Source organism: Plectrocnemia conspersa, unplaced genomic scaffold (genome assembly GCF_051122295.1).
Source record: "Plectrocnemia conspersa isolate PC_06_02 unplaced genomic scaffold, ASM5112229v1 ptg000006l, whole genome shotgun sequence".
Taxonomy (NCBI): domain Eukaryota; kingdom Metazoa; phylum Arthropoda; class Insecta; order Trichoptera; family Polycentropodidae; genus Plectrocnemia; species Plectrocnemia conspersa.
In genome coordinates this window covers 17223873-17251392 of record NW_028277170.1, presented here as the reverse complement: position 1 = coordinate 17251392, position 27520 = coordinate 17223873, and the positions used below count along the sequence as shown (strand labels likewise).

Sequence of the window (27520 nt, the reverse complement as noted above, 5' to 3'; positions counted from 1 at the left end):
CGGTGGTACGTGAGTCAGATCGTTACGAGGCGTCGGGCTGTCGAGACGTAGTCACGATGTTTAAATCATTCTGGGACGAAGAACCTTCAAGGGAAACGTATCCTGAACTGATAAGTAGAGTTCTGCCACTCGTTCGATTTTACGATGGGCGCAACGAGGCGACGGCCGCTAAATCTGTGCTCAAGCAACCGATTGTTTGGTAAGTACCATACCATTTTCATGTTTACCTAATAGTCTCGACCTTACACTAGGTCAGGTCAGCGTATTCTCTGTAACCTGCGTGATATATTTTTTCTGCGCGTTGCACAATGGGGTTAGCAAATATACCCCATACTCAAAATCCATATGTCTGCAACATACGTACTTGATATGCTCATTTGAATTTTTCTTTGTAAGTAAATTAATAAATATACTCTTTTACTGTTTTAAATGGGCTATAGTTTTAAAAAATAAGCATTAAAATTATACCATAACAATGCACCTTTAAACATCATGTTATACTAACATTGTTATAAATGTAACTATTGTCGAACTTAATTATCGTAAAATGTATACATATGTTCATTTCTCGATTGCATACCAGGGGCGTATATTCAGGGTGTGCTAGGTGTGCGGCGCACACCCGCAAAACCATCTAAAATATAAATTTAGAAATTTAGAAAATTTAGGGCATAAAGCGACATTATTTTGCATACAGTAGTATGCAAAATTATAAAATTTTAATATGCAGTGTATAGTATGCATTGGTATTTGTCATTCGCTCTAAAAGTTTCCGCGCGACCGACACGCTATGTATTACTCATGTGGCGCGCCGACCTTGAGTGCGGCGGCCGACTAAAGTAAATTGTTCCGAGATTTAACGGCTGAAGTCGTTCTGTCGGCTGGCAGCGCTCAGTAGTAAAATTGGTCTCGAATTTGGTGCACGTACTTCAAAAACTCTTGCGTCCGTCGCTGCTTTTTTATTACATTATATCACAATAACAGGTCACACATTTTTTATATTTTGGCGTAAAATAGTTTATTATCTTATTTACATATGATCAATACTTAATTTTCTATTGTAGATTATATTTTTTTATTTACCCCAATAATGATGAAGAATACTGTTGAAGATATTTTGAATAATCCATTCTCAAAAAGAAGTTATGAAATTAAATTGAAGATCATCAAAATTGGCAAACCACGTCCACCTCTTCCCAATTAATTTATGAAGCATAAAGACAATAAATGTGAATATACAAGACATTTTTCATTTTCATCATATGAACGAACTGAGTGGTTAACAGGCTGTGAACTTCGATCTAGATTGTTCTGTTGGCCATGTTTATTGTTTTCCAAAGAAAGAAGCGTGTGGAATAAAAGTAGATTTGCTGACCTAGTCATCTGATAACGGCACTGAAAAAATACAAAAGAGCGCAGTCACACGTTCAATCATTTTTTTCTCTCAAAATGTTTGGAAAACAACGAATTGAAGTCATGATTGACGCTCAACGTAAAGCTAATATAATTCAACATAATGAACAAGTTAATAAAAATAGAGAAGTATTAAAACGAGTGATTGACGCAGTAGTATATCTAGGAAAACAAGAACAACCTTTTCGAGGCCACGATGAGTCCTGTAATGCACTAAACAAAGGAAATTACCTTGAATTTTTAAATGCACTTCGAGAATACGATTCTGTTTTGGATACTCATTTAAATACTGCAACGGTGTTTCGTGGTACTTCCCCATCCATACAGAATGACATAATTGAAGCAATTGGTGATGTTATTAAAGATCATATTAAGGAAGAAGTAAATTCAGCAAATTTTGTCGCTATTATTCTTGACGAAACTTCAGATATAATGACGAACTCACAGCTCTCGACAGTTTTGCGTTTTGTTTATGAAGGTAAAGTTTACGAGCGGTTTATTGGCTTTACAGACGTTAGCTCTGATAAAACAGCCGATGGCTTATTTTGCCACGTTGTAAATATAATTGAAGAATTTCAAATTCAAGAAAAATTAGTTGGACAGACTTATGATGGGGCGAGTGTAATGAGTGGGCATATTAATGGTTTGCAAGCCAAAGTACTCGAAGCTTATCCATTGCCCATTTTTACACACTGCTATGCTCATATGTTGAATTTAACATTACAACAAGGTCTTTCCAATATAAAAGTGTGCAAATCATTCTTTCAAACTTTAAATGGATTGTCTGCATTCTTTTCGAAATCTTCCAAACGAATAAATGCTTTATAAGAGTTTGTAGCTAGAAGACTTCCTTCTGTTACACCTACAAGATGGAATTACACATCACGGTTAAGTAACACAGTGCAAAAATACAGAAATAAATTTACGGACTTTTTTCGAGACGTCGTGAAAAATTGTGAACTATGGGACCCCGACACTAATAAAAGCACGAGGTTTTCTTAGCTTTTTGGAAGATTTTGAAACAAGAAAACTTCTCCACATATTTTCAAACCTTTTTGAAAAAACTGATGTGTTATACAACATTTTACAATCCAAATCTTTTGACATATTATATTGCTGTAAGAAAGTTACCGAAATTTTGCAACAAAGGAAAATAATTATGAAACATTATGGGATTCTTATGTAACGGAAAAAATTATCCAAGACTGAGTAATGATTTGCTTGTTGAAGAAAAGCACGCGTTTAGCCAACTATTTAATACAATAATTGATAATATATGTAAGCAAATTGAATACCGTTTTTCTTCAATGTCCAAATTGGAATATTTTCACCTTCCGGAGAAAGAAAAATATGAGCAATATAAAGGAAAATTTCCAAATGAATTACTTACCAAACTGCAACACGTCTATGGAACATTATTTGATTATATAAGTTTAAAAAATGAGCTTGCTGTTCTTTATCATTTGCCTGAATTTGCAGAGAAATCTGTTCATGAGCTTGTACAATTTATGAACACAAATAATCTTGAGTCAGGTTTTCAGGAAATAGATAAATTAGGCAAACTAATATTAACTCCTCCAAGCAGTACTGCTTCAGCAGAACGTTCATTTTCTGCTCCGAAACGAATTAATAATTGTTATCGAAGTACCCAAGGCCAAGAAAGGCTATGTGGCCTTAGCTTGATTTCAGTAGAAAAAGGGATCCTTGTGGATATTAAAAAGAAGAGCACTTTTTATGACAGCGTGATAGAAAAATTTATGATCAAAGAAAGAAGATTAGATTTTATATATAAATAATTATAATTTTATGTTTATTGGAAATTTGATATTTTTATATAATAATATTTTAGATTAGGTTTGATGTTTATTTATTTATTTATATATGGGGAAAAGCTGTAAGGCAGTTTAGGCATGCCAAAACCTCGGCTAATAAAAATGAAAAAATGTACGTTTTTTTTTATTTTTTATAGCACACCCAATATTAACACCCACCGTACGCCACTGTTGCATACGCTCATTTGTATATGCATTTCAATGATATTTATATTGTATAGAAAAATAAGGATCAGAAATGCAGGGTCAGTTCGTAGGCGGATTCAGTTATTCTAAAACTTAGGAGCTTTCATAAAATGTATTTATTTTTAATTATGCACACGCGCAAGGTTTACGCGCATGGCGATTCTGATCGATTTTGCCCGCCGCACACAGATACAGATACTGCAACTGCAGCATAGGTACACACAGATTCATAAATGAGTTATTGACATGTCTGGGTACACAAGCGGCGGGTTGAAGGGTTCATTAGCAAACACCACTATTAAATTTCAATAGCATATACAAGCTCTTTCTCTAAACTACGGTTACTTTTTCTTTTTCACAAAAGGCATTATTATTAACCTTTACCAGACAAAAACTTTTTTTATTGCGGTCCAATTTATTTAATCACGAAAATTAGGCTTCTTACCTATTATTTATATATCATTTATTTAGAGTATACCCTGTGTCCGTTCCAGATGTTGGAAAAAAAACACCCAAGAACGAATGTTTCGCTCTATCTTTGTAAATAGTATTTAGTTAATTGTTCACTATTATAATTCACACACCACCAATACTTCTCAACATGTTTTTAATCACGCGGATTTTATTTATTACTTTGATATGTGTTTTTTTGTTGTATATGAAAATTTTTGTAATCTGTTCTTATGGGACATTAAACAAATTGTTTGTCCGTTTACTAGCAGGTAGGTGGGGTCGCCCGTCAGCGATTCACTTCGAAACTGAAGAAATCATCTTAACTTTTACTTCATTTCTTTCCTCTTCAGGCGTTTTCTGTATTGGATTTTTATTAAATCCTTCACTAGTAAGGTGGTTCGTCAGTCTTTCTTTGTATTGTCAGGTCCCAATGGATGTATGAATTTGGAACAAACCATGGGGCATCCAATATCATCCTTAACATTTTATTTTGATATATTTAAATTATATCTATATTAGAGTTGCTTGCTGAGCCCCATAGTTGTATCCCGTACATCCATATCAGTTTATTTTCATATTTTTCCTGTAATTAAATCATCTCCATGAGCTATTTATGACTTGAGATTCTTTTTAATAACAGATTGACCTCTCTCATTGTTATCTTCTTGTTGATCCCAGAAAGGACAGTACCATCCTTTCTTCCTTCTCTGAGCAAGACGCAGTAAATGGTTTAAAAAAATTTACTAAATGTTCAGCAAAAGCTGTAACCTTTTCTTTATCGTTTCTTGCCCATTTTCCATTTTCTAATTTTATTGGGGGTATGCATTTGCGGCTTTTATATTTATTTTGTAGCCTTCCAAAAAGAGTAGTAGCTTTTGTCATTTAAAGCTATTGAATTTGGGGTATATTTATTCGTTTACACAGTGGTTCGATTTTTATTTCGGTATTGAGCACACTTATAATTTTATATATGTCCTTGTTGTTGACTTAATGTTCTAGTTCTACTATGAATATCGGTAGTGTTTTTTTTTGTTTGAGCGCTTCGCATGTTAGTACATTTTCGCTGTGTGGCCATGTTCTTTTATCACCTCTTCGGTATCTTTTGTTTCTGTTGAATAGTGTATTCCTCGAATTACAACTTTAAATGTTCTGTCCGATTTGTTTCGGTATCAGTGAAATTTGATATTTTTTCTTTCAACTCTATCAAAATCGATAGGTACGTATTCTTATCTCGTAACTGAACCCTTACTTCCGATAATCTTTGCTTGATAATTATTTTCAGTTCGAGCTTCTAGTAGTTCAAAAAGTGGTTTCATATTATAAATCCATATACGAAAATTGGGGGCGGGTTGGCTCCATTTCCTTGTTGATTCTCCGGCCAGGGCTTCATATACATATATTCGATGTGTGATCTAGCTAATAATCCGTGATAGTTTTTTTTTCTTTTGCTTTTTTCTTTTACAAGACTAGCTCGCTTGTTTTTTCTATATTTTTCCGTTTTACACTCTTCGTTAGTTGTGGTATCCGGTGCTAGGTCTTCACAGTCAGTTTTACTGTCTCGACATTTTCACCTGTATTATTGTCACCATCACACATATCATAGTTTTAAAAGACGTGTTTGATGCGGGCGCTGCGCAATTACACTTTTACTATGCACTCGTGATTATGTTTTTAGATACTTGTGAAATTGTTTATATTGTTCTGTTTCCTTTGCATGAATCACTTCTAAGATTCGCACAACCGTTACAGTGTAATGTTTGCAACAAGCATTTGAAATACTTTGATATATAAAACACTAAATATATTTATATATGTGCATTACAATTACTTACATATTTATACACTTGATGATTGGTAATATTTGACAGCTGTAAATAATCACGCGTGACTAGGGATTCCAATCCCGGGATCCCGGATCCCGGGATCCCGGGATCCCGAACAATTTTCAATACCCGATGAGTCCCGGGATTATAAAACATAATCCCGATTTTTTCGGATTGATTGATTTATCAAGCACAATCGAATTATTATTGACAACATCGTTATATTTCGTGTACAAACTTGCGCGAGTTGCACGTGTCATCTGTGAATCTTTGAGGCTGTGAGTCTGAACGTGCTTTTTCAGCAGCAGGCTGCTTAGGAACCAAAATCAGATCAAGGCTTAATGATAAAACACTTTGATGTTACTTCGTGAGTTTTATTCAAAATAATGTTTTCAATTAATTGTGTCTATGAATGTACATATGTACATACATTGTCAAAAGTTCATTTTTTTCTTCTCAAATAAATATTTAAGAACTTCCCTTTTTTATTTTTATTATATTATTTTCTATTTTAAGCCCAATACTAAAATTATACGTACTTTATACATTGTACGTTATAAAAAACAGATGTAAAAATATATTGTATTATTCATTTTTAATTATTTTTATCGATAAAATAACATGAAAATTATCCCGGGACTGGTCCCGGGATCCCGGGATCGACTAATTGCAATACCGAAATCCCGGGATCAAAATTTTGGTCCGGGATTGGAATCCCTACGCGTGACCTATGTCGACGGCAGACTCAATTAGAGTATAGCATCTGCTGGTTAGTGCTAAAGACTATAAATCCGTTCTTTACTGTATTTTTGAAAATCCGGATATCTTTTAATTTCAAGTTAAACAAAAATTCATGTGCTCATCAGTGGCGTAGCTATGGGGGGGCGGGTCGCCCCGGGCGGCACTTGCTTGGGGGCGGCATTGGGATCGTCTAGTGTGGTTCTTAACCCTGAATGCACTAAAACATATATAAATCCACTAATAACAAGAGCTTAATAATAACCAATTTATTTAAAAAAAAAATGCTGATTTTATGACCCTGCAAAAAATGTATGAGGGGGGGCGGCAATTTTAAGGATCGCCCTGGGCGGCACATATCCTATCTATGCCACTGGTGCTCATTTTTGCTAAAGCCTAGAAATGCGCATAGAGCACGAGATTTACTCATCCATTAATTAATAATTATACCCCAACTCAACAAGGAGCTTCAATAGTTAGCACTGTGCGATTTATAGAAACAAAAAATAATTGCACGCGATCGAAATAAGCTACAGTTTTGCAAACATTTGGATATGTTTTAATTTCAAGATAAGCAATAATATTACGTTTCTGCAAGTTTGGCCGCAATTTAGACTATTTATGAATTACCTGTATATATGTTTAGATTTTTATTGTCGCGATGATTTGTTAAAATCATATTAAAGCTACAAAAAAAAAACACATTTCCTAATTCTATAATTTTGTATTTAATAAAAACGCTGGATCGTGTGTTGTTTATACGCTCAATGTTCAGCAAGATAAGTTTGTGATCTATTTCATGACGCATCATAGTTCCGCTGACGGAGCTACTGACGCATCAGTAGCTCCGGTTGCAGTTGTAAATGCATGACTCATAGAGAGATAACGATCCGTGAATTATAGGATTATATCAATTTGGTAATATAATACATGCTTAACATTCACTTAAGTTAGATTCTGTAAAGACGCTGCGAGTAAGTCTCATCTGGCGGAAGAAGCCCGTCTGGGGGCTTAGTCTTTGTGGCGCACGAGTTATGATTTCTGCGAACGCTTTCGAGGCACCAGAAAGGCAGACTCTTTTAATGATATTCCATGGGGTTTTTGAATACTCAATCTATAGTTTTGACAAATATAATTCAAGATGTACAATCGGTAGTTGGTATCTATTTTTCTTGATTTTTACTCAACCGGTCCAATAACAACGCATAATATTCTTCATTTATCGTTCGTCATTATTTCAAGTTGCCAATGTGGATGATTCTGTGTGCATACCAAAAACCGTGCTTATCACCTTACCAGTCAATTTCACCGTCTTCGCTCTCTTTGGAGCCAGATCATTTCTAGAAAACCACTGTTTCGACTGTTCCTTTGGCTTTGTGGATCCATGTTTCATCAACGGTTACGTAATCGCGGCGGATAAGCACCAAACCAGCCATTGAATCGACCATACTATTGCGTTTATTACATCCAGCATCCATCTTTTTCGTGTAAAATTGTAACCACTGAGCCTTTGGCCTCAAAAAGTTCGCGCACTTTGACTCATAGATCATTCAAGACCATATCGTGGATTTTGTCGATCATTTTTGCGTAGTCACTTAAGTAGACGTCCCGAACGATGTTCATAACTTGTGGATGTACAACCAATTGTAAACTGTTTTAAGCGCTGGTGCAGATGTGCCAAGAACTTCATCCAACTCGGCTTTGATTTCTTTCGGTGTTTTGCCTTTTAAATGAAGGTGTTTAATCACTACATGAAACTCGTTTTTTCCATTGTTCGAAAATAACAAAGTTTGTTTCTTCAATCGATTGTAAAAATGAAAGAACGCAATGGAAATGTCTGACAATTTGCTAGCAGTCTATTGAAAGATAGTACTTTTCAGAAACAAACTTGTTTCTATACTACTAGCGCCATCTCTTAGATTTTTTATGGTCTTATTGACATACTCTCGTATTTTCTGGTATTAAAATGACGATGCCCTTTAACTGTGGCCTTTTATGAAGTTTCTTAAGATAGTATAAAAAAATATATTACATATTATTTTTGAAGATTGATATTTAGATTTTTTTTTGCAGAGATGTACTGCGGGAATTAAGCTATTCATTAAAATCTAATGATGCAAATAGTTGTTAAGAGGCCTGAGCTTCTTAATCAAGCTTTATTTTTTGCTTTCAAAGCCAACAAAGACACCTGGAGCGTCCAAGTAAATAAATTTAATAAAAATATATCTTAGAAAATGAATTCACTGGATTAGAATTCCGGTCGCTATTGCCGATTCATTATCTAACTGTTCCTTAGATGATTTTTTAATTTTTGACTATAAGTTTTACTTCTTTCATATACTATTTGGAAATAAATGGGCGTCTTTTTTATAGCTTAAAATTATACACAGGTACTTAATTTTACGAGCAAAACATAAAACTTTTATGCCAATGGAACATTGTTATGAGAAAGGCCATGCCAGCTTTTCCACTTATTATTCTGTCATTCAAAAACATTTTAAAATTAATAGTATTGATGTAGCTATTGTTTTAATTTTTATTCTAAAAAGCTATTTTGAAATAGAACGGGTATGAACCAAAATTAAAATACCAGTTAACAAATTTCTGTAAATTTATTATTACTACTTAATTTATTAACATTTTATAGAATATTACACTGTTTAACTTAAAAATCAAAATAATTGAATAAAATACTGCGAGTCAAAAGCCACGTACTATTCAAAAGATTTATATTTTTGAATTTTATCATATATTGTAATATGATAATCATCACTTTTTTTTAAACATATACATAACAAATTATATATTATACATGGACCCCCATTAGCATATTCAAACATAAGCTTCTTCAATAACGCTTTATATTTCATGTTAATTATTTGACACTATCGCTCGAATTTCTTTACAAATATTATTCAGGTCAAAAAGAGATTGAGTCAAATATCCTTACATAAGTAAATCTGCTCACTAATGAAAATTGTTATTAGCTGCTTGAAATTTCTGAGTAAAGATCCTGGTTAAAGAATCTGTCTTTAAGATATTTTCAACTAATATTATAAAGGGTAGAAACAGTTTGACACAGGTTAGCCGCTTCAGAAAATTAATTTTATAGCTTAAAAGTATTACATTTTATGAGAAGTTTATTACAAGGCTGTCAGCGCGCGTCGATCGACAGAAAACGCCTTTTCGAGTTATCTAGGGTTGCTAACTGTATCGGCCCCATACATAATAATCAGTGTTGTTGAAAGCAAGTCTCAAACGATAGTTGTTCATATTGGGCACTGTGTATCCGATTTTATACACATGGCTAACCTGAGGCAGGTTTAGTTTTCACGCATTTTTTGCTGCTACGAGCTAAGAGTGTAATTAGATTAGCGTGTTCACTTACTGGACTGTTATAACCATTTTGTTGAAGCTTAAGCGGGTTGTAACCTGTCATATGCATAGGTTTTAAACATCCGATAAATATTTTAAACAAGTAGGTCTCAAAGTGTTGTCATTTGTTATATTATAATAACACTTACAGAAATTCTCCAATGACTATTGTGATGCTTTTAGTTTATTTCGTCTATTGTCACGTACGGTCCGCAGTGGCCGGAAGAGATTTGAATTTGCCGATGTACACTGATATAATTACAGGTGTCTCAAATGTTATTAAAACAATAATTAATAGTTAATATTAAAATATCAAATGTTCATCTGTAATCATCGTCAGACGAGAGATATTGGAACCGTAAATTATAAATTATAATAAAAATTCTCCGCGAACCACCAAAATCAGTGGTAAATGGACGACCCTCACAATCCAAAAGGCAAGCTTTGTAATAAAAAAACAGACATTTTATTCATAATAAACAAGTATAATAGGATTATAACAATTATTTAAACACGAACCCCTTGACAGTAGTGTGGAATTGTAAATGAAGAATTTTTTGCTTTTAATGTAAATCTATAATTGTGTGTTTGCCTTCTAATTTTGTCTTATGATGTAATTATATATTGTAATGAGCAATTTTTATTGCAACTCAATTTTGTTGATGAACCACACAATACGTTTTCTTATTGCCAGCCCACTTTTACTCTTAAACCAATACACCAGTGTAACGGCACTGAAGATGGCTATAGAAGGGCACATGTTGCAAAGACGGGTATAAAAGGCACGGCTTCAAATTTGAGAGTCAGTTCTCCATTATTATTTAAGATGACGTCACCTTTCAGCACCAAACATTTTTGAATTTATACATATCTTCTAGGCGATTATTATAATAGACATATTTGAAACAGCCAACGGCCTGAATCGCCACTTTGTCGCAGATAAATAAATATACTAGTGATACCAAAAAATATACATAAAACAAAAGTTGTAGTAATGTGGTAAAGTAAATATTTGCAGGTTATTTGAGACTATTATGTTGATTATTAAAATCATTTATAATATTTTATTAAAATTATTGTGTCTAACGAAAAATATTTTTTAGCAATGAAATCCGTTTATGGCTGAGGGAGTATGAGAAAAGGTTGTATCTTCCTGAATACAGTAGACGTAGGAAGAGCGATGAAGGAATGGAATACTGGTGGAAGACGGCTAGGAATTATTGGATTAATAGTAACTTTATGCCCGCTCTTCAGTGTTACAACAAGGCCATGCAACACGCTAATTTACATAATCCAAAAGTTCAAGAATTGTGGGTTGAGAGAGAAAATTGTTTTGCGGTGATTCGACCCACGGAAGTAATGTTCTATTAGACTAATTTCAGTTAAAACAAGTTTCTGTTATAGGTATTTAAAAGTATATATTTCCAGGATGTTGAGGAGGAATTTGACCAAGATTTTGAATATGTCGAAGGCGAACCCTTGCCGGGCCCGGTTCGGTTTAACGAATACGTCCCTCCACATCTTCGGGACAGACGCCCTTATTTATATGCTGATGAAAATCCTAAATTGATAGGTGCTTCTATTGCAGTATGTAAGCGGTACGTATATACTTTTTTAACTGTACAATATTTTAAAAATACTTAAATTGGCTACATTATAGCTAATAATACATTCTTAAACCAACTAGAGTTTTGACACATTGCGTTGTAAAAAACTCGCAGCTCAGATTTATTTTATTTTATTATAAATGTCGATTGTAAAAAAATAATTGCAATTTCAGCTATACCGAGGAAAAGGGACCTCATCTTGTCTCCGTTGCGGACATCCCGAAGAATTCTGTATTGTTTTGCGAACGACCTTTTTCGTTCTCTAAATTGCAGCAGGGTACTAACGATACTTGCGATTTATGCTGGAGAGTTATCGTTAACATAATATACCCGTAAGTGATATTATACTTTACAATATTAATATACCAGTGGCGGAACTACGTTCATTATTTTTTACGGATACCCCAATCACATTGCTTGACGTAACATATATTGAAGATGTACACGTTTTAGTATTTTTTTAACGGCGAATCAGTTATAGTACTATTTATTTTCAAAAGTAAGTACACAATAACATCATTCAATGCGTAATCGTCCTATGCTTTTAAATTTCTGCCCTGTATTTGATCTTCCACCATGAACCATGTACCAAATACGTGTAATTAAACAGGTCAGCATCGGTTTGTTGTTATCGAGGTATGGTTATCGAGATTTTTATTTTTAAAACATTATAATGCATTATAACAGCGATATTAATTTTTGGCACAGATTAGTTGTTTTTGTGGCGACCAATTTCCACCCCTTGACAACGGCTAGGCGCCAATATATAATAATTGCTTATATAACATATATATATTCCAATCGGCACCTAACAAAAAACCAATTAACAAACAATTGAATTTAAAAATCAACCTTGGCTGGCGTGTTCATCCTTCTTATAATGATCAACTATTCGTCTCTCACATTTATAGGCACAAAATATAGTATACAAATATAAACAGCAAACCGCTTGTTAGATATTTTTATATTATATAGGTCCTCTGAAAGACGCAATGCGTTCAGCCTAAAATCCATATGGTAGAGTCATCATTACTAGAGACTGGAAAATTGTGTATTACTAAGGATAATATTTGTGGTTTCATGTTAGTCTTACATACATTTACACAATAAATCAATATTATTTCTTTTGGGATATTGCATATAACATACATCATCGTTACTTTTAATTTAATAAAATATTAATTTCAGATGCAATATGTGCACTATAGCTCAATATTGCTCGATTCGTTGCATGCAGTACGATTTACAACACTTCCATTATTACGAGTGCAAAGGTTGCAGAACGGGACTTTGGGACAGCTTAGGTTCAAGTCATCTGGCTTTTCGGTAATTTATTTTACATTTTGTTATGAAACGACATTGAGATATATCAATTCTTATTCTTTGCCACAGCTCTTTAATGGTGGGCGCGATGGGCGAAGAAGATTTAATCTTCGGTTTGGACCCATTTACTTGCTCAGTACCGCATGAAGACGCAGATACATTGATGTGTTACGTAGATACATCATCAAATGGGCAGTATAAAAGAACTTTTAAATTGGCTACAGTTATGCATCCGTCGGTCGATTTGAAGAAATTCACTTTAGTAAGTACATAAAAGATTTTTTATTTGTCGTTAAAAAAATTGAGACATTCTAAGGTTTTTAAGCATTTAACAAATAAAATATGTATTTAATAATAATAATACACATAATTTATGGAATACATATATTTAATTCAAACAGTCGTTTGATTGAGAATTGCGTTTTTTAACTCCAATTATTTAATTATTAAGTTGTTTTTAATTGCTGCGGTCATTGCAGTGATGGTTTTTGGCATGCATACAGTTTGATCTCTAATAGTTTTTACCGCTTATTTAACTATATAAAATTTTTAACCGTTTTTATTATGTTTCGTGTTTTTTTGTAGGAAGCAGTGGTGATTATGCTATACCTAAAAGACCATGCAGGATTCTTTCATCGCTTTATGTACAAACAGTTTGCGGGCACCGCTACAGTAATTGTCGAGGAATTCATTACAGCTTTGCTCATGAAACATTTGATCCAAGGCGTTGTCAACAATATAGCATTGACTCGTTATGTCGAAAAAAAAGTCTATCGTGATATTGGAAATGCCATTTACGCTTCCGCGGGGATGATGAGACATTCTTGCGAACCCAACACCAAATTCAGGTAAACACAAATGCGGCATTGTCGATAATTTTTACTAATAAATAATGTGTAAAGGTACATTTTTCAATAAATAAACAAAAAATAGCCTTTTGTAAGAAGATTAAGACAATATTTCATACACTTCTTAATTGAACTTTATTATTTTTAAGTACGACATATCTTACTAATTATTACTAGGTGTACTATACGTCTCAGTTTGACATGGATTGTCCCGGTTTCTCTTATTGGTCCCAGCCGAAAACTGGTGGGAGTCAAAAAAGGTCACCTCAGACATTTTTGAACAAAATTTTCAGTTGATATTTAATTTAGCTCTCCCACCAAACATTTTTGTTCGAAACGAACAAAAATATCTGAGGTAACCTTTTTTTTAGCTGTACCGGTTTAGAGCTTTATAGTTATGGTAAGCCCATTTATAACACCGAGTTTTTGAATTTTTGGTATACAAAAGTAGAAAAACGTTATATAAAGGATGACGACGATAAGAGGTTGACATGTATGATCACCTGGTGGCATTTAAGCATCCGAAAGTGCAATGTCATTTTTCAGATATTTATTGCTGGTGAATTTTTTTATTACCTGGGTGAAAATAAACGGTTCGGTGACAATTGTTCGGAATCGAACTTATTAATTTTGATTTTTCTTCGCAGAACCTCAGTTTAGTAAAGCCCGATATAAATGATATTGTATTGAATTTAAAAAACTATTAAACTATACTATTTTTTATTAAAACAATGTAAGTAATAGTCCGTGCAAGTGATTGTCCGTCCGTGTAAGCAATAGCCTGTTCATAAAATATATTGACTATGGATATTTCTCTAGACATTGGAATTATGTTTAAGAGAAAGTGAAAATTCTCTACATTTCAATAAGATTTGTATCAAGTCTTATAGGATGATTTGTTTTGTTATAAGTAGTGTTCCTCGATGATTATTTCGAGAAAGGACAAATTGATCCAAATTCTTTAGAGAAGGAAAGTGTTTTATAATATACACCGACCAAAAACCTTTGACTTACGCGTTCCAACAAAAATCTGAAAAATGTTCACCGAGAGAATTCCAGTTCAGCACAAACATCCAGCATATATCAGGAGAAGACAATGTTGTAGCAGATGCAGTGTTGAGAATCGAAGAAATAAATGTCAAGTCAATAAACTTTGAAGATTTATCAAAATCACAACAGCAAGACGAAACGCTACCAAGATATCTACAAACTGACATAGGCCTACAGCTGAAGAAGATACAAATGCCCGATACGGACACACTAGTATGGTGAGACGTATCGACAGCTAAGGCACGACCATACGTCACAGATGCGTTCTGCAAAATTATCTTCAAGGCAATGCACAGTATTTCGCACCCGGGCGGTAAGGAAACTGTAAAGCTAATAATAGACCGTTAAGTATGGCCATCTGTATAAGCAGACTGCAAAATGGGCTCGCCAATGCATCCAATGCCAACGTGTCAAAATTTCAAGGCACACGTTAGCTCCAATAGGAAATTTCAACTCAACATCAGCACGATTCAAGCACGTACACGTAGACATAATCATTATGCCACATTCAGAATGGCATAGATATTGTCTAACATGTGTAGATCGCTTCGCACGATGGCCTGAAGCCATACCTTTAGTGAATCAAAAAGCAAGCACTGTCGCCCGGGCATTCTACAACGGCTGGACATTACGATTTGGCGTACCTCTCAGCGTTACTACCGATCAAGGCCGCCAGTTCGAATCACAACTGTTCAATCAAATGAACAAGCTGTTGGGAACTAAACACCTAAGGACGACAGCTTATCATCCAGCAGCAAACAGGATGGTAGAACGCCTGCATCGACAACTGAAAGCTGGAATCAAATGCCACCAAAACAAGAATGGAAAGGGGGACCGTGGCAGCGTTCTGACAGTTCCCAGTGCTGCCACACCAACGCTCTTCAAAAAAGGTCGTTTAATTAAATAGCCATCAGAACCTATATGCGCTACATAATAAATTGGTTATTGTCAAGCTCTCGCTATTCGTGGATTTATATATATATATTTTAGTGCGTTCAGGGTTAAGAACCACACTATAAATCTGTGTCCATATATAATACTGGATAAAAAGTACCCGGGCTCGAACCGGATACTCGGTCAATTTAAGAAAAAATATCCGAGAACCGGGTAATAAATTTCACCGGATATTTGGATGCTCTAATTATGCCTATGTTTATAGGCTATATTTTGGTCCTCATTGTTTTAAATTAAAGGAAAAATTGAAAGTATTTAATTTTAATAAAACTTAAAATATATTACTTTACCTTAGTAATACGTATGTATTGTACCTCTACACATCTATTTAAAAATATATATAAAACTGGTGATAAACTACACAGGTTGTGAATGTTTAATTTTAGTCACAAAAATTTAAATTATTAGACATGAAGGCTTGGTCCAGCATGTTTTTTAAATCATGTGTGGAAAAACGCTCCTCGGAACACTATAAGCATCGCATACGTTGATGATGATCATTTTAGCATTTTTTCATTGCGTATGCATCTACAATCTTCATATTTTGTATCTCCAATTGACCAATCTTATAGTGAACGTTTGTTTCGACTATTTAAAATATGCCCTACTTTAAATTTGTTGCATTGAAAGATTAATAATTATATGAATAAAATAAGAAGTTTTATATTGGGCGTAGAATCACGAGTGCTCTAAGGAAGGAACAGAAGTGAGTATGTCGGTATATGTTGTTTCGTTTTACAAATATGCATTGTTTCATATAACGTATACATCAAAAGCGGAGCCGGGTACTTTATGCCAATCGGCAGTTAAACACGTTTCAGGGTATGTGGGTTATATTGTTAAGCTCACGCAGTGTGGATCGTTATGAAGTATATAAACGTACTCGGTCTTTTTCTGCTTCTTGATTTTTAATGGCCGTTGAATATTGCTTTGGGCCGCTATTGAAATAAACACCTGGTTACATGTTCGGTAACACACATACAAATTCTAATTTTGCATAAACATAACTGTGTGGTTTGTCATCATCAGCTGATTAAAATTTTAATATAAATGTGATTTTAATTTAAAATTGTACTTTCAGAATTAATGAACGCGCCAGACTCGTAGGCGTGGCTGCCACGGATATTCCAGCTGGTACTGAAATTACCCACTGCTATATCCCTCGATATTGCACTCTACCGCGTTGGATGAGGATCGAGATGCTTCTCCAGAATCGTGGCTTTCAATGCAAATGCGTTGCTTGCTTAAGAGCAACCGACTACGACTAAGCACCAAAACTTAATAACCTCCTTCATTCAATTAAACAACAAACTAAAATCTTACTTTTCAACATATAACCTTATTTTTAACAAATAAATATACATTTAGTGGTGTGGTAGGGCCGGGGCGCGTCGGGGCACCGCCTTGGAATTTTTCTCAAGCCTTTATTTTATAAACAATTTCAATTCACAGTGTAACTCTCATTGAATTCCGAAACTCAATTTTTTTTAAAACTAAATAATTTTATTTTCATTGCTCCGAAATAGTTCGGAAATTAATATATGGTTTACTACCCCGGCAGTATTTTATTTAATACTACACCACTTTATATATGGCTAGAATAGTTGAGTATGTGGACCTCGCTATGCCTTCGCCAGAAGGTAAACTATCAGCATCGGTCGCTACTTTCGCCGGATATCTAGCCAATAACTTTCAGAGCCACCCTACATCTGCCGCTCGCTATATTCCGGCTGTTCTAACTCACGGTGCGACTACATTTCATCTGTGCCGAAACACACACTGCCTGCGTCAACACACGTTGCGCACGCATACACATTTCACACACTGCCTAGACCCAGTCCTCCTCCCAATTTCATTTCACAATTTTAAATCGTTAAGGGGGGAGTATGGTAGTGAACAACACATTAGCGGAACGTATGGCCGCAGTCAAGATTTCTCCGCTTCACCTTAATCAGTAACTCCACTACGTATCGTACGACGCAGCAGTATGCTTCACAAGACATAACTAAAAATGAAGCCAGAAATGGATAAGTTGACCAGAAGTACTTCAGAACAGGACATTGCACCACAGATACCTCGACTATGTACATCAGATGTATCGACCAAGATATATAAGTTGTGCAATAGTCAGCAGCGTTTGTGCCGAAACAGGTAATTTATTTAGCTACAAATTTTATCTTACATAAAAGATTTTTATTGATTATTAAATTATTTTGAGGTATAAAATTACAATTATATATAAGATAATACGCGTGCGCATGCGCGCACCATTGCACCCCTAAGATACGGAACTATTCTTACGTAATAGAAATGGATTGTTTGATACAAATTTTCTGTCATATAAATTACACAAATATCAAAAAATCTCTACATTTATCCCTCGTTTATTCTTTTTCACATGTTTTTTTATAACGTAGGCGTATCATTAAACCAGCACGATAGACCAGTGGTATAAGTCGGTAAAAGACATGGGTTCGAATCACATACTTTTTCATTTCAATCGTAACTGGGAGATCAGAATTAGTGGTTATTATTAAATTATAATTCCGATCGATTATCCCAGATTAGGTTTTCATAGATTTTCCTAATCTCAAATATGAATATCTTGCCATGGTGACCGCGGAACGTGGTTGGGAATCCCTGATCTAGATCATTACTATTTTTACAGAAAAAAATTATGCGTACTCTTAAATTTACACATAATTTATTATTATATTGTATTTTGATATGTATATAATAGTTTACTTATTACTTGAAGTATCCGCTGGGGTATGCTTACGTCAATTTAAAGACCACTGATTTTTAAGCAAGGTTTCTACCACATCCATTTCCACGGCGCATGAATAACGCTAGTCGTAGGCGTACAAAGTGCGCGCATAACTTCATAGTATCAAATACACTATATAGACTCAAACTACGCTATTGACGATATTTAATCTGTTACTATTACTCTTGTAATTTTAATTGTATCATGAACATTTAAAAAGTGATGCAAGTTATTGGGTGTAATTATGAGTTTTACAGATATATTGCAGCTGTTCTACCGGCTGTTGATCGACATGTTCACGGTCCAAGTTTTTCAACTGCCATGGTGATATTTTTTGGCACTTATGTCAAAAAACCACCATAAGAGTAATTTCAGATTTTTTTTGGCAAATTGTTGTAATGACTATATGTACATTTTTAAGCATTGATATTGTCTATGAATATTTTTGCAAAATGCGAGATACTTGTATTGAACAATTACACTATTTAAAGCATTTCAAAAATGTTGAATTATACAATAAAAGCTGCTGATCTATATTTTTAAATTAAAATGTCAGATAACAAATTTTTTGATCTTTGAAATGAAATTTTTATTATAGTGTTTTTGTTTGGGTATTAATTATACTTTAATATATTAAGTGAATCAAACTGCTATTAATATATATGTTTATTTATAGGTTTTTAGTTTAAAAATACAAACACAATATGTAAATGCATTTAATCTAATTCAAAAAAGGATTGTTTTATTTGAAAAAAGAATATTGCACATCTCGAAATTTATCTTCTTCTATAGCTTTTTTTGGAGCATTCCTTTTTTGCAGCGGAATAGATATACTATTTTTCCTTACTATTACAACTATAGTAATGTTTGCGCTACTATAATCAGTCATTATTATAATGTTCACGATAATGTGTTACATAGCGTTATATCAAACTAATCATTGTAATGTTTACAGATCTTTGGCTCTGATTATCTTCTGACTAAGCTCTGTCTTCAGTATGTGCGTCTAGTATCTGGAGTTACTCTTTCAAGCTAAAAGTGGAATCATCTGACATACACCATTCGATATCAACATACAAAGAAAAAAATATTGACTGGTAATTTATTACCAAGTAAACAGGGATTAAAATTGGGCACAATAATGTTTATTTTGGATATTAATTATATTGTCAAAGCTGTACAACGGCTCAAAACACATCATCATCTGATGACTTTATCCTTATATATTTTATATAATCTGATGTTTAAAAACTATACTGATCTTCTTACTAGATTTAAGCTAATTTTAACATAAACTTCATAAACATCATAAACGTCACCTAGCCTAAAGCAATGGCGATAAAGTGTAAAACACACATATTTATGCCCCATACGATTGTGCGGTAAACTACATTTTTAAAAATCATAAATAAAAACAGTTGAACGGATTATTTAGACGGTTTACCTAGATCGATTTTAAAAATAAATATAAAATTTTAATTTAGATGCTTCTCACCATTATTCTTATCTAATTTACGTATGGGGCATCGATTTGGTGACGATAACATTTAATATAGATTTAAGCTCATTTAAAATCGTACTATAATAACATTCAATGTTGAATACTACGGCTCTATGGTATTTTCAAATCAAATTATGGAATTTATGTAATTAATAATAATAAATTTGCTGAAAAAATCTCTCGATTGTGAAATATAATGTCAATTCAGCACAGCCATTATCAGCCCTCATTCGAATCATTGTAACGTAAAAAAAACTGCAGGTGTTGCAAATTAAGGCAACGACATAGAAATATTAGATGATAATAAGTGTAGTAGTATTAGAAATATAGTTGTTATATGTGTTTGTTCCAGACCATGGAAAACTAGAATAAGTTTGAAAAACAGTAATTACGCATTGCAATTTGATTTATTAAAAATAATAGTTAAAATTCTTAAATTTTGATCCAAAATCAGTATTTAAATCACTTTTAGATATCAATGCTCACATTTCATCTAGTAGATGTACAGACGTTCGTAATTTCGCGCTTTACGCACTTGAGCTGGCGCTTCTCGCATAACACAGTTTCGCCCTTCATGATCATAATCGCGGAAGAAGAAAAGGATTATATTAGATATGCAAATATCACTCTCCCTATCTATCAGTAAATAGGGTTATGTGGCAATCTACTCCACCGTCTCCTTGATACCCGTTGATCGATTAACGAAGGTATTTTTTATTAATATTTAGATATAAGTAATACATATGTCATTAGCAGTTAGCAATTTTATTTTCATTTATTTAAATATTATTTTATGATAAGGCCATTCCCTATTTTCACAGCAACGGCAGTAAGCGCGTGCCGCCTATTGTCGTTGTCGTCGTGCAGGGAATATATTATTTAAATTTGTATTAATTTACTTTTATTTAGTGTAATAATTATACAGCACATATTTCACACAACTAAATTTTGAATACATTATTAAACGTATCTAGCTAGATGTGCATGTAACCGGTTCTAATGAACTCCAGATTTAAGAATATGAAAAGATTAGAGGAAGGAGTGACATGTTAAAGCCACATTTTATATAATTTTTAATAGAAAATCGTTTTGCAAATGTTTTCTCTATATTTTTCTTAAAATCATTATAAGCAAGAATCTTTATTATTTTTTCATAGCGCATTTCATTAGAGTTTCTCCAAATCATATTGCTATATAATTCTGCGCGTTTTATGAACAATTCTTTTCTAATGATAAAAAAATATTTTCGTGATTATATCTAAGACTGTGGACTAAAAAGAGGGTAATTTAAAAGGGAATGCCAGTAGAAATGAATGTGATTTAAAATTTTAAATAGGAGTCATACGAGTTGTATCGGCTAAATGTTACATCTGATTTTTAAAATCACAATATATTAAACAGTATTTTTGTATTTGTTTTATGTGATTATAATGAAAAAAAATGATTCTTAAAATATTTATGAATCACTTATGAGGCCTATCTAAGTTAATTAAATCTATTTAGATCAGTTCCATTATATTATAATATGTATGTTGTGTCAAATAAATGTTGTGAACAAATTGTTGTTTTTTTAAACATCATTTAAAATATATATAAATATTCATGACAAGACAATCATTTGATAAGGATATACATATGGACAACCTTTAGATGTGGTTTAGGGTGCAGTCGTATACCTGCCAAAGAAACATTAATGACCTGGACTGTTTTGGATTAAGGAAGAGTGGCGCTTTCTTATGAGAGTAAAATAAATTTATACGGATCAGATAACATGAGCTATGTTTATCGGTTAGATCAGGGGTGGCCAACCCAAATGATCTTGTGGGCCACTTTGGAAATGCATCATAACTCAGCGAGCCACATATAAAATTATATATCTCCATATTAGATTTAGATACACATTTTTTTGGAGTGAAAAATTGTCTATAGTGTATTGGCCATTATAAATAAATATATTTTGTAAAAGTGTGACGAATCTCGCGGGCCGGAAAAATGTTCAAGGCGGACCTTTTTTACAACATTTTTTATAGTTACACAAAGTGCGCGATGTATTTATTAGTTAATCAGTACGATAGCATAGCTAAAGCGTTTTTTTTATATATAAACGTTTATTACAAGATTAAAAATACATACATTTAAATAAAGTGTAAGTATCTGGTTTATAACCATTAAAAAAATACTATTAGTAATGAAAACATGAGATAAATTAAGGAAAAAATACAAAAAGCTTTTAAAAAGTAAAGTAAAAACTCCATACATTAATTAAATAAATTATCAAGCTTAAGGCTTTTTATACATATATACATACACAGCTGGAATCCTGAAAATATTAAGAAATAAAATTTATGCCTCTAAAGTAATATGTTTTAAGGAATATTATGTTTATAATATTGATGTAATACGTAACGACCCTTACAAAGAATTCATAAAATAGGAAATAACGAACAAATACACGACACACTGAGACAGACTAAAACTCCACCCTAACAAAATGACAACCGAACTACTTGACTGTAGAATGACGACACCAGACGACTTAAACGATTTAGACCATCTGACATACCGGATAGACATGACAAATAATAAATGTAAAATAGTAAATAAGTATGTGCCGGCGTTCTGACAGTTCCCAGTGTTGCCACACCACCGCTCGTAACAACTGGCAGCATATATACTCTCTCTCTCTCTCTCTCTCTCTCTCGCCATGGCCAAGAGCTAGCACGCAGCGTCCCTACCAGCTCACCAAAAAAGATAGCCATCAGAAACCACACGCGCTACAAGTATAAACAAATAAATTAGTGCTGTATAAAATAAATTAGACTTTGTAATAATAAATATGGAGAGGCATTCAATGAGATATTTTATAACATGCCAATGTCATAAAAAAAATATTAATTATTTATGTATAGACCGATTGTAAATAAAAAAATGCTTATAATTAAATTTAAGTTTAGTATTGTCTGAAGATTAGTGGGTTAATATGCTTTCGAGTAATATTTTTATAGTATTTTCCGGTTTGATAATAGCAACGTTCTTTAATTGTTGTAATTAGAATTCAACTATGAAGTTTTTATGGTGAGTAGAAAAAGGTGTATTTTGTGTTGTTTTTATCGCTTTATTTTAAATTACTAAAATTTTTATATTAAGGTTACTCCTTACCGAGCAAGTGTATGATAGTACCGGTCTAAAAGGCTGTTTATATGTGTTTTTCTTTAATTTTTCTTACTAACACTAAACATTCGGCCCAGAACTTCTTTAAATTTTGCATCAGGCACGGTAATCTTAAAATACGCATAAGTTGTGCCTTTTGTTATAATTTTCGAGGCTGACACATCACAAGAAGAGAGTTTTGCACTTACATATTTGATAACTGCAATTTCAGTCGTTATGTTTGAATAGTGGCAGTATTCGCCAATTATTTTGAACGTTATCGTTATTATCTGTGGCTTCAAACTGCTATCAGTGTTGATACTTCGTAGACTAGTCGCTGCCGTAACTCGATTTCGGCAGCAATATGTCTGACATCAAACTGTTGTTACCACCGAGTGAAGGTAATACCGAAGGCGCAGTGGTACCATACTCCATGTCTACCGATTACGAATCAGATAACGAAGAGTATACTAATGAGTCCTTGCAAATGGTCACCATGAGTGAGTTTCAAGCTGGAATTCAACCTACGTTTGAGCAATGCTCTAATCTTCACTTTGGCACCAATAACCACTATTATGGTACTAACTTCTATATAAACGATAAGACAACCGAAGAAAATAATGAACCACACAATGAAGAAAATACGACATGCATTACAGAGGAAACGACTACTGGTAAGTAGTTTATTGAATAATAGAAATATAATTTTATATTTATATGATATTAATTGATCGCAAAACATTATGTATGGATTGTTTGTATTTTATTAAGTGCTTGCCAGAAAGAGCACCGAGGTTTGAAATTTTTATATAAACGCTTATTACACGATTAGGAAATTGTATATGAAAAACATACATTAAAATTAAGTACAAGTTGCTGGTTAATAAACATTTCCTAGTCTGCAAGAGAAAATGAAAAAGATAAAATAAAACAAATAATTATAAAAATACAAGATACATTGAGTAGATACAAAAACCGTTTACAAAGTAAAATACATAGATAAATTAATTATTTATAGCATGATACTATTTATAATAATTAACTGGTACCACCGATTTACTAAAAATAAATTTATGCATCTAAAACAAGTGCTTAGACATTTTATACTCATACTTCAATTTACGTTTGCTCTTGTCGTTGTCATTGATTTTGTAGATTAGTAGGTTAAAATGGTCTCGCGTAATATGTTTATAGTATTTTTCGATATGATTATAGCAATGTTCTCTAGTTGTTGGTATTATGTAGTATAGAAATCTGTGTTATACATCGCTTTACTTTCAATGACTTGGTGTTTAGAAAGAAATTAATTATTGGTGTTATTCCACACCGAGCAAGCGTTTGTTATTACCGATATTGCTGTTTATATAGTAAATTTACTTTTTCTTTTTAAAACGTATTTTATGTTAAACGTCGGTTGTAGAAATGCAATGGCAGCAAGCTCTTTGGACCTGAGATCCGTGATATGTTAGTAAATTTAACCCTATTCATTTAAGACACGCTGTTTGTGTGTTGTAAAATAATTGCTTCAGTTTTTCTTGATTTATTTTAATTTTCCATTTAATAAAATAATTATTTAAGTTTTGTTAAGATTAAAACCGTAAGAATTAGCGGCTTATGAAGAATTATGGCGGCTGTGTCGTACATCAATAAGTCAGTATTTTAAAAATGAGAATGGCATTAGTATATATAATGAAGAGGAACGGCTCTCACAAAAAACCCTGCGGGACTCTATTTCGAATGGGTATAACCATAATTTATTTCCCAATTATCTGGAAAACGGCAAAAATTCGAACATCATTCGACTACGCACCAACTTAACAGACTAACAGAGCATATATCTGCCAATTTTAATATGAATAAAATTTTGGTCTTTTTTTGCTAGAAATAGAAAAGGCTTTTGATATTATATGACCTGACGGTTTACTGTATAAACTTTAAAATAAGGAAGTCCCTATTATATTATCCACATTTTACGGACTTAGAATCGAAGAATCGAAGTTATGTTGCTTCGCTAAATAATACATTTTTGATACCGCTTAAAATACCAGCTGGTGTACCTCAGCGAAGTATACTTGGTCCATTTCTCTTCATTCTCTATACTAATGATATTCCAATTATCAATCAACATACGCTAATGACACTGCAATCCTAACTAGTTCTCGAGGTCTTAAACCTACCGCAGTTAAACCATAAAACCCCTTGAAAATTTAAAAAACTGTTTTATGAAATGGATAATTAAAATTAATCAAGACAAAATAGAAGCTATATGTGGTGTTAAGTTAGTTCAATGTGGCCGTTATCGCCAACCGCCTCCGTCACCGGGTCGATGGTCCTAAGCCCCACGTTGTCGTCCCACCCCCGTTGGCCCTAAGCCCACCCCCGTCAGCCTAGTCCTTACACTATAATATTCACTAAACGTAGACAACCCTTGCCTGCACCCATTAAGAGCGAACAAGGGCATATCATTGAATGGAGAGCGGCCGTTAAATACATAAGTATACACATGGACTACATATTTAAATTTAACAAACATATAACTGAACTTCGGTCAAAAGGGCAAGGCGCCATTGTGGCTGCAAAAACAATATTTAATAGAAAAAGCGTGCTTACAATAAAAAATAAGATCCTAGTAATCAGACCTGTTTTAACTTACGCTTGTCCAGTGTCGAGTAATACGAATAATACTAATTTTAATAAACTTCATGTTATCCAAAATAATGTCATACAAATAATTTATAATACACCGTTTAATACTAACCTAAAAAAACTCCACACCGGGTATTTAATTCCTACTATTAAGAATACTGTTATTATCAAACTTAAAAGTAATATAAAAGTGTCTCGCGAGACCATGCAAACCAACTAATCGTGAAAGATATTGAATAATTAGTGGAATATGTCGAGGGAGAACTAATTAACGAAGATCTAAATTTAAAGTTTTATTGCAGGCTACCTGGAAAAACTGTTTTCTTAAACTTTTTCATATAAAAAAGTGTTGACACACAGACATTGATATTTTTATTTCAATTAGACTGATATTTTTTCTAAAAATACTTTGTCACTATCTGCGAAAAATACGATGAAAATTTCATGCAATAACAGAAATTATTTTAAGTTGAAAATTTATATAAAAGCTAAATAGTTAATTGAGTTATATATAACAAGCATTTATTTGAAGATTTCATGTCATATTTTATTGAAATTAAAATTTCATTTTTATTTATGTTTCAGATGGTTATGTTTCAAGTGGTCTGGTTCAGAAGAACAGGTGGAAAATAATTATTATAGGATCAACCATCACCGTGTCGTTCATTCCAGCATGTCTGCTACTTTATTTCTTAGGTTCAAAACACAATTAAATATCGTAAAATATAAAATAATATAAATAATAATTGCGTGAGAATAAACATTTTTCATATTATTATGCGCCTTTATATATTGTAAGTATCTTTTATTTAGGTAAGATAATTTTTGAACTAAAATATCGCTACGCGAATCATATGATAAATTTTTTTAGTTTAATTTTGAAGTAAATATATTTTATTATTGAAAATAAATTTTACTTGTTTCAGTAAGACCTGCAACAGGTGGTCTTAGGATGATCTCAAATAAAGAGTGGTTGGATCGACCTATCGGATCAAACGGTCCTTTGCTGACACCCGTTCCTTATGTTGTTATATGTCACACGGTTACAGGGGACTGCACAAACCAGGTATCGATTATTTTTGTCAGTCGAATCATCGAACTAAACTTTTTAAATTATTTATATACCGATTTCAGGCCACTTGTATGCTCCGTGTTAAAAGCATGAAAGTGTACCATGAGGAGAACAACAAATGGTCAGACATAGCATATAACTTCTTGGTGGGCGGGGATGGTAAGGTGTACGAAGGTCGCAGCTGGGATACAATCGGAGCACATACTAAAAATTATAATAATATAAGCATGGGTATTGCCATGATCGGGACGTTTAACGACGTAAAGCCACCCAAAAGGCAACTAGATGTGTTGACGCCCGTTTCGCCGTTTGCACACGTTCGCGAACGCCGTCATACGGCGTTCGGGAAAGCACCCAATTTTGACGTGAGTCGGCTCCGATCGTCGTTACAAAGCGGTCGGACCACGCCGAGCTCAATAAAACTGTTACACCAGCACACGTGTTTTTGGATTGACCTAAGACCTAACCAGCACGCGTATCCCTACACGCAACATTTTGGTCCTTCGAACCGGATACGTGAGACGACGCCTACACGTCGCGAAGGTCTGAATCCGAAAACATCGTCTTAACCTCGAGGTCGTCCACCACGTGGACGAACTCACAGACGCGGAGCCGAGCAGCGCTACCCAGCCGTCAGGTTAGGACAGCACCTCGACGAGTCAGCGGGTCCAGGAGTTGGTCCCCGAAGTGACGCAGTGGAGCGTCGAGTCGCTCGTGGAAAGAGCTAGCGGGTCCAGGATCTGGTCCCCCGAAGCTCAGCGCCAGGACGTCTAGCCCCAGGA

General features: G+C 33.6%; 2 protein-coding genes across 2 annotated transcripts; both read left to right on the top strand.

Annotated features, from left to right (window-relative positions):
* The first annotated feature begins 16 nt into the window (after positions 1 to 16).
* On the top strand, positions 17 to 21429 carry LOC148234382 (histone-lysine N-methyltransferase SMYD3-like). Its single transcript, XM_088188474.1, has 9 exons — positions 17 to 199; positions 10924 to 11176; positions 11249 to 11418; positions 11601 to 11759; positions 12616 to 12753; positions 12820 to 13012; positions 13336 to 13598; positions 16684 to 17753; positions 19325 to 21429. The coding sequence occupies exons 1-8, from the start codon at positions 57 to 59 to the stop codon at positions 16868 to 16870; spliced, it is 1506 nt and encodes a 501-aa protein (XP_088044600.1). The 5' UTR covers positions 17 to 56; the 3' UTR covers positions 16871 to 17753; positions 19325 to 21429.
* A 1943-nt stretch (positions 21430 to 23372) lies between these two features.
* Positions 23373 to 27307, top strand: LOC148234381 (peptidoglycan-recognition protein LF-like). The gene is made up of 4 exons (XM_088188400.1): positions 23373 to 23694; positions 26252 to 26362; positions 26593 to 26732; positions 26801 to 27307. The coding sequence occupies exons 1-4, from the start codon at positions 23385 to 23387 to the stop codon at positions 27305 to 27307; spliced, it is 1068 nt and encodes a 355-aa protein (XP_088044526.1). The 5' UTR covers positions 23373 to 23384.
* The last annotated feature ends 213 nt before the right edge of the window (positions 27308 to 27520 follow it).

Bases quoted from the DNA above. Each gene is read 5' to 3' on its own strand.
- LOC148234382 (XM_088188474.1), top strand. From the start codon at position 57: ATGTTTAAATCATTCTGGGACGAAGAACCTTCAAGGGAAACGTATCCT. The intron at 11,760-12,615 runs GTAAGTGATATT...TATTAATTTCAG, and splicing joins ATCGTTAACATAATATACCC to ATGCAATATGTGCACTATAG. The intron at 12,754-12,819 runs GTAATTTATTTT...TCTTTGCCACAG, and splicing joins TCAAGTCATCTGGCTTTTCG to CTCTTTAATGGTGGGCGCGA.
- LOC148234381 (XM_088188400.1), top strand. From the start codon at position 23,385: ATGTCTGACATCAAACTGTTGTTACCACCGAGTGAAGGTAATACCGAA. The intron at 23,695-26,251 runs GTAAGTAGTTTA...TTTATGTTTCAG, and splicing joins TACAGAGGAAACGACTACTG to ATGGTTATGTTTCAAGTGGT. The intron at 26,363-26,592 runs GTTCAAAACACA...TACTTGTTTCAG, and splicing joins TCTGCTACTTTATTTCTTAG to TAAGACCTGCAACAGGTGGT.